The sequence below is a fragment of the Alnus glutinosa genome, chromosome 11, assembly GCF_958979055.1.
Source record: "Alnus glutinosa chromosome 11, dhAlnGlut1.1, whole genome shotgun sequence".
Taxonomy (NCBI): domain Eukaryota; kingdom Viridiplantae; phylum Streptophyta; class Magnoliopsida; order Fagales; family Betulaceae; genus Alnus; species Alnus glutinosa.
This window is the reverse complement of record NC_084896.1, coordinates 8,040,879-8,060,268: the sequence shown is the minus strand read 5'-3', so window position 1 is coordinate 8,060,268 and position 19,390 is coordinate 8,040,879. Positions and strand designations below refer to the sequence as shown.

The 19,390-nt window shown below is 33.9% G+C and overlaps 2 protein-coding genes across 3 annotated transcripts; one reads left to right on the top strand and one right to left on the bottom strand.

The window, feature by feature from the left end:
* Positions 1-256: 256 nt before the first annotated feature.
* LOC133882414 (probable membrane-associated kinase regulator 3) lies at positions 257-1,863 on the top strand. Its single transcript, XM_062321580.1, has one exon. The coding sequence runs from the start codon at positions 409-411 to the stop codon at positions 1,597-1,599; it is 1,191 nt and encodes a 396-aa protein (XP_062177564.1). The 5' UTR covers positions 257-408; the 3' UTR covers positions 1,600-1,863.
* Positions 1,864-11,272: 9,409 nt separating this feature from the next.
* LOC133882923 (zinc finger protein ZOP1) lies at positions 11,273-16,571 on the bottom strand. Of its 2 annotated transcripts, XR_009902754.1 has the most exons (7): positions 16,303-16,571; positions 15,591-15,791; positions 15,323-15,410; positions 14,011-14,106; positions 13,489-13,892; positions 12,565-12,669; positions 11,273-11,585 (listed from the first exon to the last, which is right to left on the bottom strand). XR_009902754.1 is itself a non-coding variant. In XM_062322161.1 (6 exons), exons 1-5 carry the CDS (start codon positions 16,309-16,311, stop codon positions 13,528-13,530), a joined length of 759 nt encoding a protein of 252 aa, XP_062178145.1. In that variant the 5' UTR covers positions 16,312-16,571; the 3' UTR covers positions 12,358-12,669; positions 13,489-13,527. The 2 variants fall into 2 exon arrangements, 1 of the variants encoding a protein (XP_062178145.1); XM_062322161.1 differs by lacking the exon at positions 11,273-11,585 and having other exon boundaries at positions 12,358-12,669.
* Positions 16,572-19,390: the final 2,819 nt, after the last annotated feature.

Below are 19,390 nucleotides of genomic sequence, written 5' to 3'. Positions count from 1 at the left end.
AATATTATTGGTCCACGTAGACAAAGGTAAAATAAGAATGGGATGAGAGTGTACAATTAAACATTTCTCTAATCAATTATCCAAAATTCAAATACACAATATCTATATCTTATAATTGGAAATATTCCGATAGACTAAAAAATAAAAAAATAAAATAAAGAAAGAAAGAAAGAAAGAAAGAAAGAATAACGTGGAGAGAAGAAAGATTTATAAAAAAGGCAGCTTTTCATGACCAGTTCTCTTTGTAGTCTCCTAGTCAAAATCCACACCCTCCTTCTGGTGTCCTTCCTCCCAACTTCTCTCTCTCTCTGATCTCTCTCGCTCGCGCGCGCTCACGCACGCTATAAATCCTCACAGTTGAGCAATCCCTCACTTCTCGATAGAAAACACAAAAAGCTGAATCCAATCATGGAGATGGAAGTGGTGGTTCCAGTCCCGCCGGTGGACTTCAACTTCGACAGCGCCTGCTCCTCTCCATACATGACAGCTCCTTCCAGCCCTCAACGATTCGGCAGCTTCTTCTTAAGCGCTCCCACCAGCCCTTCCCGCGCCTCCGCCTTCTACCGCGAGCTCAACGAACTCTCTCTCCACGACATGATGCCCAGAAACTCAGCCTCCTCGGTGCCCTTCAACTGGGAAGAAAAGCCCGGGATTCCCAAATCCAAACCCACCAACAATGGCGAAAAAAATAACGATAGCGATAACGGTGACGGTGACAGCGACGGCTACGGTGAGGATTTTGAGTTCAATTTTAGCGGCCAACTAGAGCGAACTTCTTTGTCCGCCGATGAGCTCTTTGATGGCGGCAAGATTAGGCCTCTAAAGCTACCGCCTCGCCTACACGTCGGCGCCGGAGCTAATGGCTCGGCGTCCAACGTTTCCTCTCCGAGGTCTCCAAAGTCTCCGAGATCTCCCAGATCAAGAATTTCACAGGGAAAGAAAATGGTCCAAGAAGCGCTATCGCCGCGTCACAAGAAAGATTTCGATCCATTCGCCGCGGCGATAGAGGAAAACCGCAAAAAAGAAGGCCGAGAATATGAGAAAAAGCGGGGGAGAGGAATGTCATCTTCATCAAGTTTTCTACGTAAAGGAACAAGATCTCTGTCTCCTCTGAGGGTCTCTGACATTGTGTTTGAAGGCGAAGAGAATCCACAGGCGAAACTAGATCCTTCAACAACAGCAGCCAACACTAAACCTTCCACTTCCCCCACTTCTTCAACATATTCTTCAATTCTGTCATCCATTTCTTTCTCCAAAGGTTACAGAAAATGGAGGCTCAGAGATTTTCTGCTATTCCGGAGCGCATCGGAGGGCCGTGCAACGGGCAAAGATCCACTGACGAAGTATGCGGTTTTGTCCAAGAACAAGACGACGACTGAAGACGTCAAGAACTCGAGCTTCCGGTCCACGGACAGTTCCGGCTCGGCGTCGAGCCGGAGGAGAGGACCGCTTTCGGCCCATGAATATCATTACACGGTGAACCGGGCGGTTTCGGAGGAGATGAAGAAGAAGACTTTCTTGCCTTACAAGCAGGGCCTGCTGGGTTGCCTGGGGTTCAACCCTGGCGTCCAAGAGATTTCCAAGGGTCTGGGCTTTTGACACGTGGACGATCCAGATCTCTCATCTGGCCTGGTCCCTTAATTAATATATATATATATATATATATATATATATATATAGTAATTAATTATGTCTAGGGTTTGTAATTTTTATGGGCAGCTTGGTATATTTGTTATCTGATTTGTGTCTCCACCCATGAAAGGGACTGAAAATGTATGAAAATTGGTACAGAAAGACATCAGGGATTACGTACAGAGAGTGTTTAATTAATTGACCGATTGCGTTTGTTAAGCTCAAAGTAAACGCTTTCTTTTCCTTGTGGTGAGGTGCAAGTAAACAAAACCTGTCAATCTTATCACCTAAACTGACTCAATTAAATTGCTAATTTGTCCCATTAATTAATTAATCACACTTTGAAAACTATATATAATTTTGCTCATCATCTCCTCCATCATCAATTCGGTTCGGATCTTGCTGGAACGGGATTAAAAAAGACGCGTGTTCTAATCTCAACATAGAGAATGATAGCTCTATATGGATTTGACATAAAAATATAAAAAGAGATTAGGGAAAGGAAAAGGGGGATTAATTAGCATATCACATGCAAGGGAAGGAAAGTTTAAGAGAAATGATCATTAGGGGGGGGGGGGGGGGGGGGGGGGTAATGATGTACGTTGTACAGTAGAAAGTTGTGTGATTGGGTTGTTGGCAACAATAGTGGAGTGATTTCAAAATTTAGAAAAAGAGAATTAAACAATTAAACAAAATTAACCTTTTGCTGCCAATAGGGACCATGTTCGTCCATCGATATTCCTCCAAATTGCAATGATTAACGACCGGTTGTACAAACAACAGCTGTAATTTGAAATGTGTTTGCCCCAAACCATGTGTAGTGTCTTAATATTTGTACTTTAAAGTTGCAAATAATAAGAAAAAGGCGAAAAGAAAGAGAAAGGTAAAAAGTAGACAACGGAATTTCAAATAAAAATCAATTGGGATAACTTGAATGAACTTTTACTATTTTTGAAAGGGGCTTGAAAGCCTTGAATTTCAAAACTTTTTAATTTACTGTATTTATTTTTTGGAAAGTCTCATTTGGGGGTTATTCGTTGAAATTTTCAGTTAAATCTTATCAAAATTTTTAAAATACCCCTGTGTTTATTTTTTTAAAAAAATTATAAATTTTTTCAAAGATTGAGGCATGGGTATTTTTACAAATTTTAACCAATACCTAAATCCTAACAATTTTTTTTTTACCTAAAAAAATGAAGAGTATTTTGAAATTTTTGATAAGATTTAACGGAAAATCTTAATGGAGGACCCCTAATTGAGACTTTCCGCAAAATAGATATCCTAAATTGAAATGTTTTGAAGTTCAAGTATGTTCTTTCAAAAAGTTGGAAGTTTGATACCCTTAAATGAAATTATCCCAAACCAATTTATGCAATTGGGTATAGTACTCTCTCTATCTTAAACCATCTTTTAAAATATATATATATAGTGACATTCTTTAAAAAAAAAAAAAAAATCTAGTTGAGGAATGGAGGGATTAATATCAAGTATATATCCTTAAATATATATCAAGAAAAAGAAATCAGATAAAATTTAGTTTTAATTTGAATCATCAAAAGCTAGTCAATCAAATGTAACAAAGTTGAACTAGCTAGGTGATAATTATTTATTTCATGGGGTTAATTTGAACCTTCAAAGCTAGATATGATTACAGTAACAATAATCACTACTTAAGCACCTTAATTAGCCTTTGAACCGATTGATTTATTACCACTTTATGATCTAGATCAACCGTGCACTGATGACCTTCAGACCTACTTAATTTTGCTATTATATATCGTGATATAATCTTGATGATATATATCTATCACTAAAAGTTTAAAATGTCTTTCTATTTAGATGGAAATTTTGGATAATATCATTATGTACGTGCATTAATTGTTCTAAGCATAATTTTAGTCTCTAGGTTTTTATTGATTGAATTTAGTACTTGAATTTCTAATTTCAAGAATATAGTCTCTTAGGTCTATTTGAATGCAAGAGTTGAATTCTTATTTTATTCAACTTTTTGCTACAATATTTGTTTTTTTTTAAAAACAAATCATGTTTTATTCAACTTTTTTTTAAACAAATCAATATTTTATTTATCTTTTTCTAATTTTATCTAACAAAGTCAAGCCTCAAAATTCGTACATCAAATAAGAATTAAATTCTGATTTAAAAAATCAAACACCCAAACGGACTATTAAGTTTTGCCCAGATTTTAAATAGGTCTCTCTATTACTTTTTCGTCATAATGAATGGTTTGTCATATGTTAGATGTGTCTCAATTAACACGCTAGCGTTCATATCAACATCCATAGCTAGCTAATATCAATGTCATATCATTAAGCACTAAATCATCAAAAAAAAAAAAAAAATCCCTACTCCAAAAACAAAAATCGTATTCTTTGTCATCTTAATCTTCTAGATTAATTTGTATCATCATTAGAAGAAGAAGAAAAAAAAAAAAAAAAAAAAAAAAACTATTAACTTTGATATTGAGATAGATCCCGACGTGTCAAATGAGACACACGTGACAAATATAAAATCGTTGACTTTGACGGTAAAGTAATAGCTAGAGAGACCAATTTAAAACTTGAGTAAAACCTAAGAACCTTATTATTCTTAAAACTGAAAATTCAATAACTAAATTCAAATCAGATGAAAACATATAGGTTAAATATGATTTTCCCTCAAATTTATTTATCCTCAATTTTGTTGGGTTTTTAGTTAGAAGTGACAATTCGTATTTGTATATAAAATTCAAATTATGTCGAAGTATGAATATAAAATTAAATATGTTAATCTTAATTTGACACATTGATTTAAACAGTCAAACCCTTTAATTTTAATCCGCTAATTATAATACGGATTCATTGCATCATGCGTTGTGCTTTAATTGAATGCTCATATATATATATTCCTGTACGGAAAAGGAAAAGAAGGGACGAGTAGCCATGCATGGAGAAGTAGCTTTATGTAAAGGCTAGCTTTGTCGATAATAGAGGAGACCCACGTGAAACTAGTAATTGTGTCACCGGCCTTATTTATCTCGATCTCCTTTATTCTTTGGATCGGTTTTCAGATACATCGATCATACAATTAACTACAGGCTAGCTTGATGCTTGAAAAGCATTATAATTATATGTACACAAAAAGTTTGTCTCATTTATGTGATGATCATAATTATCATGATCATCATGACAATGATAATCATGATGCCATAGCTAGCGATGTGTTGTTTACAAACAGCAGCCGTATATATTGCCTGGTTTTTGGCGATAATTATGATGAGTGCATGCATGTGTGGTTTAATAATCTTATTCCGGCTGCAGGAAAAATATATATATTTCACATATGACCCACTCATTTTCTTCACGGGTTTTTCAATTTTCATTTTAAAAAATAAATCATTTTTTTAATGGGCAGAAAGCATTAAAGCATATGGAAATACAGAGCTAGCTAGCTTCCCGGCCGGCCGGCCGGCTCAGTGTTCTTTGTGCTTGTACGGCTATATATATATATATATATATAATAAATATAATTTGTATGCACAGATATGGTTCAGCACTACAAATCCTTTCCAAGAAAGATCCAAAAATGCAGAAAACTGTTAACTGTACAAGCAAGAGTAGATTAGTGCGTACATGAAGTAATTTTTGGAAGTGGTAAAAATGGGAGAATCCCAAGCTAGGTAAAACTACTTACCGGATATTTGAATTTTAGATCAACTTTATACTTTATAGGTGACATCCATGAAAATAGAGATCACAGCAATTTTTCTCGGCAATTATGATATATGGAACATGTGAGAGAGACTTCATGAGACCTATATGTTCGGCCAGTAAATAGCTAGGTAGTCCAAAATTTATTTGAATAGATGAATCTTATATGAACACTATCACAATTGCTGTCAGACAAAAATTTGATAAGATCTCAATTCGAGATGGCCGATGCGGAACCATTTTTTTTTTAATGTTCTCTTTGTTAGAATCTTTGACATGTTTTTATAGGTATTTACCATTGTTGTTTGTGAGTAATCAGATTTTTAAGATTTTTTTTTTTTCTAAGCTTACATCGATCACATACCACGTTTTGACAATGTCATTCAATAAAGATGATCTTCCATCGGATTCTTCTCAGAGGTAGGCTGTGTTCTTTTTCTCTCTTTTAGCTTCCGCTTTTCACATAAATATATATTTTTTTTTATTATTTAAAAACTGTTATTGTTCTTGAGCGTATACATGGAAGCACCTTAATTAATTCTTGGTTGAAAAAGAAAGGCATAATTAATTTGCTTATACTTTACTAACAATTTATAAGTTTACCTAATCCATGATTTATACTCAATTTCCTTGATTGATTAGCTTGGAATGCAGGCCGGCCTTTGACCGATTCCTTTGAGATTTTCTTTAGATAACTAATAAATAATGTATTGATGTGCTTGAGAGTAAAGCATTCGAGACAAGGACATGATTTTACAAAGTAACGAAGGCAAGTCAAAAGTACTCACTCCATATATATAAATTAAAGAAAACAAAGAAAAAGATATATGAAGAAACAACCACCCGTAAGTCTCTTGCCACTCAGATATATATATAATTGGCAGGCAGGCGTCGAGCTTCATGGATGGAAGTTGCCATGTAAAAAACCAAGTAGAATATATATAAAGTATAAACCAAGTCATGGTTTTTCTCTGAAAATGTTCCCTTGATCTAATCTTGTTGGTGTCTTTTTGGACATGGTGGAAAGAGTAAGAACAAGTGGTTCATATTCTCTTGAGCATATAGAGTAATACGAGAGTACCGGCCAGTATTTTGAGGTTTTTCATATCTGTCTGTATATATAGTAGGATTTTGTTATAAATATGTTATGTTGTAACCCTAAATGATCATTGAATATAATATAGTCGCACTCCTGTGGACGTAGGCACATTGCCGAACCACATAAATTTGTATTTTGATTTTCTCTTGCTCTTTTCAATTTCATATTATTCATCATTGTTGTGCACAGTAACCATAGAAAGGCTAACGATTTCCATGCTCGAGGAACTGAATTTAGAGTGAGAAACTTAAATTGAAACATTGGGACTGGAATGTTATTGTTACGATTCTCTAAGAATCATGTCCCACATTGGTTAAGTGAAATCCTAACATTTATATATAAGATTTTGAACATCTTTTCCTAACAAGCCGATACTGAATTGAATAAAAGCCACAAAGTCCATGTATTAGAGGGCTGTTGAAGATGGTCATGATGGTGTCCTTGTAAGGCCAAGCATAGTCAAAATGGTGAGGACCCTTAATGTACAAATCCAGGCACTAACATAGGAGAAGCTACCCCTAATATGTTGCTTGATTTTTCTTTTTCTTTTCTCCTCCTTCTCCTATTCTTCTTTTTAGATAAATGTGGTTTACTTGGTCATTTAAGCAAATAAAACATCATATTACTTATGAACGTTAATTTCTCATAAATTGGTTTGTAGGAAACTCATACAAATCAATCTGTAAAAGCGACATATGCCCTTTAAGCTGCTAAAAACACATGTGAGAAACGCATGCAATTAAAAAAATATTTGTTTTTCACATGCCAAGGTCACATACCACTATTAAAAGTTGGTTTTATTATTGTCAAAAACTTCACTTATAACTCTTGATATTTTATTACTTTTGCAATTAATTACTCAAACTTTAAAAAGTGTTAATTTAGAGTATTCATCTTTCAATTTTTTTCAATTTCAACCTTTCGTTAGAATTTTCCGTTAAATCCTATCAAAATTCATAAAATAACTTTTTTTTTTTTTTAAAAAAAAAATAATAAAAAAAATTTCAAAGATTCAAAAATGAGTATTTTTGTAAATTTCGTTAAATTCTGACCAACATCTAAATTCATACAATTTTTTATCTTTTTTTTTTTCCTAAAAAAAATGAGGGGTATTTTGAAAATTTTGACAGGATTTAACGAAAAATTCTAATAGATTGTTGAAAGTGAAAAAAAAAAAAAAATGAATACCCTAAATTGATACTTTTTAAAATTTGAGTAATTGATTGTAAAAGTGATAAAAGATCATGAGTTATAAGTAAAGCCCTCCTTAAAAATTGTGATCCACTCATGAAAAGAAAAGAAATGAAGAGAAAAAAAGTGATTGCAATTTCTACTACATTTTCTCTATTATTATTAGAAAACTTCACTTATCCTCCCAATGTATCATGGATTTTAAAATGTGAATATTTCATTTTTCAGTCCTTTCTAATTTCACTCATATCGTTTGGGTTTTGTTTTAACTCAGAGAGCTAATAGATAAAATGTCTCTTATACTCTGTAAAATTTATAAAAATAAAAGTTATCTTAATAAAAAATTAAAGAAAAAAAAAAAAAAAAAAAAAAACTACAACTACTCGTGTGTCCTCAGACCCATGGCCACGTGGATTAGCAAATGTTCACTTTTCTAAAGAAAATAAATAACTAAAAATCATAGACAAAAGTTTTTTTTTTTTAATCATTTTAACATCCTTCATTAAGATCTAATTAACAAAAACAATTATAATGAATAAATGAAATTAAAGGACTGAAAATAAAATAGTCACGCTGACACTTTTTCATAATTAAGGAACATTATTATTATTATTATTATTTTCTTTTTTGTTTTGTCCGATAAGGTGTGCCGGTGGAGTGCACACCGATCTAAACGGTCTGACACCATTTGAAACCAGTGACATGAGATGTCCAGCAAAAGTCCAACACCATACGTGTAATCCAAAAAAGGCCCAATAGCCGTGCGCCACATAGTCAAACCACGGGCCAGAGCCCACAGACGTCATTCTCTTGTTTAATTGCTTTTCTTCTGCCAAAGCCGATAACTTTGACTACGCAAGTCAAAGGAGCGACCAAGTCGGTCAATAGTACCGGAAGCTGCACGTGCTACACACACTTGAGCTCTTTCTAACTGCGTACCTAGCTAAGCTACAATCATGTGACATGTGGTGGTGGTCGGACGGCCGCCGGGGATGATGGTCCCAAAATTTGTCCGATTTTAAGTGGCTGGTCAAAAAAGTCAACATCCATATAATTTGCCGACTGGAAAATCGTTCTCATAAAAATGAGTGAAATGTGTTGAGCTAGTGGCTATACAATTGGAGGCAGAGTATTTTCATTTTTAATGGCAGAAAATATTTTTTATATACTTTTTTTTTTTAATTTTATTATTTTATTCAATTTTTTTATTTTCAATTTCAAAAAACAAATTATTTCAATATTCACAATTTTTGAAAAATAATTACACACAAACGAGCCTTTAGAATCTCTGGTTATTGTAAATTTGATTTGATCCCGAGTCTCTTTTGCTTGATGATAAGAAAATTTACAAATTGAATCAATTGATATTTATAAGATAGAGGTATGTATAACTTACAACAAAAGAGAGTATTGCTATTTAATATATTTTTGTATAATTGTTATACAATTGCATAATATGATAGTAAAAACCGACCCTTAAATCAGTTATTCTTATAAGTGCTGATTCAATGGTTGATTTATACAGAAAGAATAATGCTTGGGAACACTTTTTTTGAAATCGGGATAAAAATGTTTTCCCTTCGCATTTTTGTGAGGACCACTTATTGTAGTGGTACCCGCTTCCACTTATTGCGAGGGAACACTTTTTTTATCTGTAAATACAAATAAAAAGTGGTCCTAAGCATTACTCTATGAAAGAGTCCACTAAATAGAATTATTCAATGAAAAATATTGTTTGCATAAAGATTTTTAGTAAATTGTTGTCTATCATTAATGTCATAAAGGTTAATGCAATAGATTTTTTTTCATTTTTTAATAAAGGTTGATCAAATGGTTTATGAGATAACCTAATTGTATAAAAGTAAGATGAGAATTGAGTATGTAGTATTACTCTACGTAATTATTATATCTACATTTCTGTTTATAACCAACAATTCTAATGGTTCCTATTACTATCCTTCAGGGTCCTTAGACGGAGAAGATTTATTTTATGATCAAACTAAATTTTATAGATTTAATGGTGATTATGTTCATTTAAAAAAAATAAAAGAAAATAAAAAGAAGAAGAAGAGGAATATTGATATGCTAGTTAAATTTTTTAAATAATGTAACATCATCTACATCTTTAAATGTAACAAAATAAAATTTTGATCGTCTCCATTTCAAGAGTGGTCCAATTAATTAGTTTTTATTTTTATTTAATTTATGGCGTATGTCCTGTGATGAAATACAATGAGCATGCATTAAATTTATCAAACTACTCATATATTGGCATCGTGGTATGGTCGTGGCTCGTGTCTTGCCAGGGAATGGTGATCCATTTATGATTGGAGAGAATTTTAGACACATCATGTTTGAACAAAAACTATGTTCAAATGTCATGGAATTGGGTTGAAACTTCTAGATTCTACTTCACTAATAAATACATAACGATATGGATATAAATTATCATGCCCGATTGTCCGCCCCACTCAAACAGCTCACTACATAATATAGAATCTTTGCTAGTTAGTGCATGGCTAAAGATTCGCCAAGTGGTAAATAATCAGGCAACTCTACTCTACTGATGACTGCTTGGAGGGAACCTCACATTAAAAGGGATTTTCACCCTAAAAAAATAGACATTGTCACATTGTCATATTTTTCTTGAAATTCTCTTCATTCAGTTTTATTCTCAAAGTTATTACTGACTTAAGCATCAGAGGCTCTTCGATCCCTAGAGCCAACTTTTTTCTGTGACTTTCTTATTATTTTGCAGGTGACTTATTATCTGGTCCGACCGTGCAAAAGTCCGCTTCAACATATCCAAACAAATAATGTAAATCTAAAAGTGAAACAAGCAAACAACGCCAATAGGAAAGCGCTATTAAATATCTAAAGACTAGGGAAAAAAAAAAAAATTTGCTAGTTCCACAAGCATTTTAAACTCACAATCTCATTCTCTACCTGTTCTTACAAGAGGAGTTGTCATTTAAATTCGAATTAATTGACACGATATTGCTAAAACAAATCCAATGGATTCGTCTAAGGCATTATAAAATTTCAAAACCTTAAATCAAATTCTATCAAATCTTGAAGATTTGATCTCAAAGTCTCTAGGGAACTAGTTTTATTCGATGAGCTGCTTTTTGTGAGTGAATCTTGTTGATCGCATGAGTGTGATAATAGAGTTTTTGTTGCACAAAAAAGGAGTTTTTTCTCTGAAAATTCCCACAATGATGTCGTCTTCTCCAAGTAACGCGGTCTGTTCCACATAAAGTGACTTACTTTCATGTGTCTAAAACCACTGTTGGAAACTCTATAGAGCATTTTCATTGACTAGTCAAAATAACAATTTTGGCTAGTCAAGATATTAAAATATAACAAAATGCTGAAACATTTAGTGGGTTGTTACGGCCTTCACCAAATGCTTTGTTTTTTTTTTTAAATAATAATAATAAAATATATATAGATATATATATAACACTCTCTCTTCTTAGAAAAAGAATAAAGAAATCATTGAAAATAAATATTTAAATAAAATAGTGAAAGTGAATAGCTAATGTAGCAAAAATGGCATAGCAGAAAAACTGTCCAAAAGGGATTTCCTTGGGACAAATATTTTAGAAAATTTGATTTTAGATTCAAAACTCCGCAAGTAACTAAAGTTATAAAAGAAAAAGGAAAAAAACAAAAAACAAAACAAAATAGAGAGAAAGAGCAAGAGAGAACAATTATTTCTCTTCTAAGCATCTTCTTGCTCCTCGAAACCCAAATCAAGATGAGTTTTGGAGCTCATATTTGCATCTCTGTTTCTCTGCAGTTCATCATTCAGTTTCTTTGACCTCGGAAGTATTCTGTAGGGTGTTAAAAGTCGGGATGGTGTTATGATCTATCATGGTCAAGGAGTTTCCAAGCAAATATATATTGTTTACTCGGCAAGTTCATCTTGATCGTAAACAGGAATACACCAACAGCTGTTAAAGACGGTAACGACATAGTTAGAACTAGAGTAATTCTAGTTAATAAACTGTTATATGACTGAAATAACGTGGCAGTAAAAATCAACTCTTGATAATATATAATTATTTTTCAGAGGTGTAAATCCAAGGACGAATTTTTATTGTCACATTATCAAATTATACTCCTAGAGAAATGATTCCCATAAGATCAGGCCGCGCTATATAGCTCCAAACTCTCACGAACACACCGCCATAACCAGGTGTCAAAGAATGCAATCCTAACATGTATTTACAATGAAGTTTATGAAACAAGCTAGTTGGGTGATATTTCAAACTCCTTACAACACGAGGGGTTAATGAAACACATTCAGAAGCAGTGAACAAGATATTATGATTATCATTTCATGTGGTTATAGCTTATAAAGGACATCTTGAGCAGAAACACAGGAAAGAAAAGAATTTGTTGAGTAGAAAAGCCATCATCCATGCAAATAAAGCAAATCCAGATGATTCTCAAAATGATTAGTATACTTTCGTACATCCAAAAATCAGAGTTTTTTTTTTTTTTTCTAAATTATTTTTTTTTAAAAAAAAAACAGAGATAGACAATCGACAAAGACTAACATAATCACAGCACACCTAAAACCGCATACCAGCTCATAAATCTTTTCATATGAATTATGATGGTACTGAAGGATGAACTGCTCCACTTTCTTACTGAAATGTAACTAAAATTCCATCAGTCAGATTCAGAGAGACAAGAAGCACAAAGGAAAAAGGGGGGAAAAATGCGAATGGTATGAGGTTATTTTCGCCCAAAGTGTACAACCTGGAACCCATCATTTGACAGAGAAAAACTATGAACATATACATGACAAAAGCTGCCAATCAGTTCATACCAATAATACAGATTATTATATTGGGTTTCTTCATTCACCACATCACCACCAAATAAAAAGCAGTTTTCATTAATAAGAGTTAGGATGAGAGAAACCGGATCAGAAGTCGACACTTTGGGCCACGTTTTGTAGGAAAAAAAAAACTGGGTTGAATATGCCCTTCTTTTGTCAAAATGACGTCTTCAAACAAATTCAAGTACCTGCAAATAAAATGCAGAAATGATAATTTTAAGACCAACTGGTTTGGAGATTCAATTTCAATTAGAAAAATGCGTTGAAAGGAAATTTCTACAAATGAATTTTCCAAATATAAATCATGGAATATGTCATTTGTTACAAAAGCCCCTGCTTTCCTGTTAAGGACATTTTTGTAGCCAATCCCCATTAAAACTATGCAAAGTTGTTGCCACCAAATCCCAACAATGTAATCTCAGTGCTGCATTTTACCATCCAGATAAATATTTGTAGATTTGATTTTTGAAATTGTGATACAAGTCAAATGGCTAACTCTGTGATATAGAGCTATGGGGAAGGCACACAAAATGCACATGCACCTTACAGCATAAATTCTCTCCATCTCAACCATGTCTCTGGTGAATTCTATTGGACACATCCCTCCCCTAATTTAATTGCCCCCCCAACATTTATCTTGTGAGTTCTATTAGCCAGTGGAATTTCCCTTTTTTCCACTCAGGCCATTTCATTTGCTAATTATATTTCAGCGCCCACAACATTTATATTGAGTCAATTAATAGTGGTTAAGTGGCGCGAGAAATAGAAACACAGTTTTCTTATTTTGACTACTAACCAATTGCTACAATTAAGGCCCACAATGCATTATCAAACCCATAATCATGAAAACATGATTGTATGGGAGGATGATTACCAGGAGGGAAAGATGTAATTGAGAGAAAAAAATTCTGGTTATTTTATCTACCGCCTGGAGTAGCATGTCCACTTATATGTTAGAATTTAAATTGAGATGAAAATATGGCTGAAAAGAAAATATGAAAGCATACCCCTTGAATCAAGCAGAGGATATTGCTTCAGTGTCCAAATCAAAGAGGCTTGTAGAGACCAAGCAATGGTTTCTCTCTATCTTCAACTCTCTTTTTTGCAGCCTCCCTTGCTTTAAGTGCAGCTGCTTCTTCTTTGGATATAGCCTTCGGCTTCATATCTTGCCTCTTTCTCTTGCCAACAGCAAGCGATGATGGAGCACCTTTAACAGATCTCATGGGGTTTAAAGAAGCTGAAACAACAGGCCCAGGTGCTGGCCCATTTTGAACTTTAGCAGCACCTTTATTTTCTGTAATGGATCCTGCCACAGAAGCTGCCGGTGGCTTTTTTGAAGTGGGTACTCTATGTTTAGAATTTGACGAAAGCTGAGGCGTGGCATATGCCTCTTCCTGTGTCACCCACTTGCCTGTTACATTCTCTCTTTGTTAGTATATCACTAACAACATACGTCCTTAACAGATATCTTTATAAGAGAGGAGAAGAACAAAGCACTAAGTAAAGAATTCAATTCTATGACTCCGTACCTATTGCATCAGAATAGTAAAAGCCTGAGTTTGGGTCATAGTAGAAATCATTGCTTTGGTTGTAATAGTAGCCTGAAGTGCTATCAAACTCCCATTCTGTCATCATTCACAGCTGTATCAGTTTGAAACAGTGCCACAATCAAGAAAAGAATGATTAATGAACTACTAAAATAACCGTGCTTGTTCTAAGAAAAGGAAAAGGACAACTAAGGCCTATTTGGTAATTTGGAACATATGTATTTGGCCCACTCATCATATAGCAACTGGAAAGTTAATCATGATCTTGCTGGCTTTTTGAGGGGTGATAAAAGAACAGGTCTTAAATATGAAACAAGTAATGTTATACACCACAATTTTATCCCACTTTAATGATGTAGAATTGCCTATCAAGCCTTGAATTTTTAATTTTTAATTTTTTTTAACAAAGGCCAATTAACAGTGTCACATCAGCAAAGTGGGTTAAACATGTAATTTCTAGTATTTCTCATATTTAAGACTTGTTCTCTATTTATTTCACATAAGTAGACATCGCTGGTTGAATGTTCGCTCTCCTGAATAGCACTTATGGTTGCTAACCTACCCAAGAAGAGAAAAAATCAGTATAACCACCTACGGTTGAGGCAAGCCGAGAAATAGGCTGCTCTATCTCAACTTGTTCGCATTTGAGATAATGCCAAGATTGGACCATTGATCAAATAAAACTCTAATCTGGCTTCCCAGTCTAAATGAGCCTGTAATCAGATTTTTACTGTAGAATCTAGAGTTCCTATACTTCTTAGCGCGAAATAGTTATAGAACACAGTCCAGGGTCTTACCGGCTTAATAATGAATCATATCGATAATGCTCTGTTAAAGTATTTTCTATGGTTAACTGTCTTATAGGACTATGGTATTATGCCATTACAACTGCATGAAGCATGCATCAATGATCCAGGATCCTAATCAGGATGAAACTAGTACTTCTCATGGTTGGCTTGTTAAACAAACAAGCCCATTGCTCTAGCTTATCTCATCTTGCCTAATCACAATACCTGCCTAAGCAGCTTTATTGTGAGTTAAGCTCAAGTAGTTGGGTTGTCTATGAGCAGCTTAGTTCATTTAAAAGCCCCACCCAACTAAAAGTATTCAGGACCATACAACTCAACAGCTAATGACTCAAAAGCAGACCTTTTAAATGACATCTTCACAGGCAGGGGTTCTCCTAAGTTAGTAAATTCCCTATCATGTTGATGAGGAGTAATCACATCATCTTACACCAAAAATTGCAACAATACTAGACTAAAATCCAACACCTCAACTATACTCTTATTACCTTCATCTTGAGCATTTAATGCTTGGGCATGAGATTCTCTGGCCTCTTGGAAATTTGCTATATCCTTTTGATAGCTACGTTTTGCTTTCTGCAGACATTCAGGATGAAAGTAAAACAATCAGCAACATTGGCAGCATATGAATTACCATAAATACCGAACCAATAACCACCACCATCCAAAGAAATGTGTATATATATATATACACACACACACACACACACACATCAGTACTTATCAATGAAAGCAAATGGTGTTCCTAATACTCACGGCTTCGATTTGCTCAATGGCTTGGGCTGCTTCTTTTTGGGCCTTTTCCTTTGCAACGCCCTCTTTTCGCATAGAATCAAGCCTCTTGGCAACATTATCCTTGTGACGTTGACCAAGATCATGATTTCTAATGCTGGATGGATTGTTTGATATGTAGATTTTGCAGAAGTCGCACCATTTGTTGCCCTGGCTAACCCAATACTGGAAATAAAAGAAGAAACAAAAAATAAAATTGAAATGTTAGTGTCAGCCAGGCAGTCTTATATCAAAATGTATAGTCCAAGCTTTAAAAAAATTAGCGAAAACAGAAGGGAAAAAACACAGACAGAAAAGCAGTATTCTCAGATAAATGAAACGAAAAAAGCATTGATAAAACATTAAAGTTAAATTTGAAAACAAATAGAAGAAAGACACAAACTTGACAATAAATATACAAGGGATGTTTCTTGTTGAGGAGTATAATCATTAAAGTGTTAGAAATAATGATAATAACCACGTCTGAAAGCATCATACAAAAATTAAATCCCCTGGGAAGAAACCCAAAAAAAAGAAAAAAAACACAAACTTCATACTCGTAATCCAAAATCTCACAGTTTGTTTTCCCAATCAATGTTCTAGAATTGCATTACAAGCAAGACACAGTACAATTACTACTACTAAAACAATTGACAAGTAAACCAAAAAGGATGTAAGCAAAGCAAACACATTATACCTCAGTCATAGCTGCGAATTGGAGTTGGTGAAGGTGATAGGAGAGAATTGGAAATGTCCGAACCCTAATTAGGGCTAAACGCTTGCCTGATCGAGCATGCAGAGAATTCAAATTGTAGAATGGGCAGCCCTAATTCATTACTTGTTCAATTTGAAAACAATCACGTAGGATTGGTTTCGGTTCAACACAAACTAAACTCCAATCTCTTCTTCCTCTCTCGGGTCCGGGAGTGGAAGCCGGAGGGTTCTTGCTTTTTGTTTTTGCTTTTTTGGTCTTTTTGTTTTAATAATTTCTATTATCACCTCAAGGAGAGCTCGTAGTACTATTGGGCCGGCCCTTAATTCTAAAGTGGCCCGGTTTTTATCAAGACCAAAGGCCTTGTTTGGTAAGGGATTGTGAATTGGTAGTGAAAGGGTTTTTTTTTTTTTTTTTTTTTATCATAATTGGTAGCAAAAGTTAAAAGTGATAGATATGATATAAAGTAGAAAGAATTTGTATAGAAAAGTGAAAAAATTTTGTTTTGTAGTGATTTTTTTTTATTTAAATAATAATAAAAAATTATTGATATAATATAAAGTTTGAATGTTTTGAAGTTGATTGTTTTTGGGATAAATGAAGAGGGGAAGAAAAAATTTTATTGCCCTTACCAAACAAGCCCAAAATAATTAGGTTGGTTCGGACTTTCGATTACAGATTACTACGCCGAATATGCAAAAAGAGAAAAATAAAATTACCAAAAATTTCTGGTTGAGTTTATTTGGGTAGTTTTCAGTACGGTGTGAACTGTACGTTTTTCAATGTTTTACATGCAAAATAATTAAAATTAAGAGACCCTTCCAAAGGTCTCGCTCCGATGCCTAAATTAGCTTATGAGATAAAAGTATGCTCAATACATAAAATAATCAGTCTGTCGTTTATATTTTGGGTATGAGCCTTTTTATAGGCAAATAGATAAAGGTCAACCTAAACTAGGTTTCTAGCTCCTTCTTGACCTAGAAGTACCGTAAGAGTTTTATTTGGACTTCGATTTCTTATTAGATGTAAGATCTGGTCCGGATATTCAAGGATTCCCGGATCTTTAGAGATTAGATTTGGACTGGGAGTCCTATCCCAATTCTATTGGGAATAGGATTGTTGACTGGATTTATTGGACTCGGATTGTAACTCCTACCTCAATTCAACTTAGAGTAGGGTTCTAATCCAGATTTTTTGGGATGAGATTGACTGAGACCTGAGTTTCTGGGACATGTTTATTCCAGGCCTTGGCTAACTGAGTTGACTCTTGGTTCCGAGATGTCTACATTCCCGTGATTTAATCAAGATGTACCTCCTGTCGTATATTTTTCGGGAATAGATTTTACAGGAATGACTACTTGATGTCTATCTTTTAGGATAAGACTACACGAGAGTCTTGGTGTCTCGGCTTTACGGCTGCTAATTCTCCTTGAGCCGGTACTAATTTGAAAGCCCATGATTCTTTAGATGGGTCGGTCTAAGTGAAATTAGTCCCAAAAGAGTTCATGCAATTTGACAAATTAGGATTTGCATTCTTAATTGAGTGAGGCTAAAAATTACATTTTAATTCTACAATTTTAATGCGACAGTTCTAATTAACCTTTGATTTTTTTTTTATTGTTATTATTTATAATAATGATTGATTCAAGAGTTGATTAAAACTATTACATCAGCATTATGAGATAATTGTACCACAAAAATGTGATATATGATATTTTTATTCTCAATTTCACGAATTAAGGATCTTGTTGCTGTCTCCTGCCAAATTGAGCCTTCCATCCCATTTTCAACAGAATTTTGCCATATGTAAAATTTTTACAATTCATACCAACAACGAGAGACCACGTGTAAGGCATAATATGTTAGATTTTAAAAACAAAATTTAAAACTAATTTCACTTATGTCCAAAAACAAAAACAGATACAAAAAGGGGGAAAAAAAAAAAAAAAGAAAAAAAAAGAGGAATTTTTTTAATCTTTCGCAATTACATTTCTTTCAAATTTATGGTCTTGCATTACAGTTAGTTCTTCTGGTGTTTTATTTTCAACTATTGGTCCATTCTTTCCTACATTCATCATTTCATAATTCTTTTGTTGCTCAGATTGCTGGTAATATAGGCAACAAATGTAAGAGAGTCTATATGAAGCTCACATGTTCGAGCAAGTCTAAAGCAGTCCACCCACATATTAAGATAGATATGTCTCATAAAGACTTTTCACATTATATATATATATATATATATATATATATATATATATATATATATATATATATATATATATATATTAAATTGAGAGCGTTTTGTCGAGGTATGGGTATAGAGTATAGACCTCGCATTTAGTATATTTAGGCAGTTTCGAAGAAAGTTATAATTCTACTTTAATTGGTTTCTTCCCTCCAATATCAAAAACATTAATTTTGAAAATTCTTTTATTTGTTTTCTAACTAAGATAACTATTACATTAACAAAACAAAGCTACAAGAGGAGGGGTGGGGATCCTAACAAACACTCCAAAATGGTTATTATAGTGCTAGAAACTAAGACTAAAATTAAAACGAAAAAATGAATATAAACAAATTCGGTCTCATAGTTTCTTGACCAAATGGTGGCGGAGAGGGCCACGGCGGTTGATGAAGATCTACTTTCTTGCTTCTATGTACAAATGAACATGCTATGCAACAATTTCGAATAAAAGAAATAATAAATCACACTTTTTTTTAAAAAAAAGTAGGTGGTGATGATCTTGAAGAGAGAAGAGCTGGAATTGAACACCATTAGAGGGGACAACATGTGTTCCTCATGCGTCGGTGGAGTGGGCAGCGCATGAGGCCACGCGCCGTTGGAGGGGCAGGTTGACGGTGGCTCTTGGGACGAGAAAGCTAATGAAAAGGCGCGTGTATAACATAGGTGAATGTGCTAGTCACTTGTGACATTTTTCCATGCAAACTACAGTACAAATTTGATAAAGGAGATAACTCAAAATATTTTGATAATTTATATGTTTGAGTTGCAATGAATTATAGTCTGAATATGCCACTAAAGAGTAAGTGTAAATCACGGTAATCACCCCCC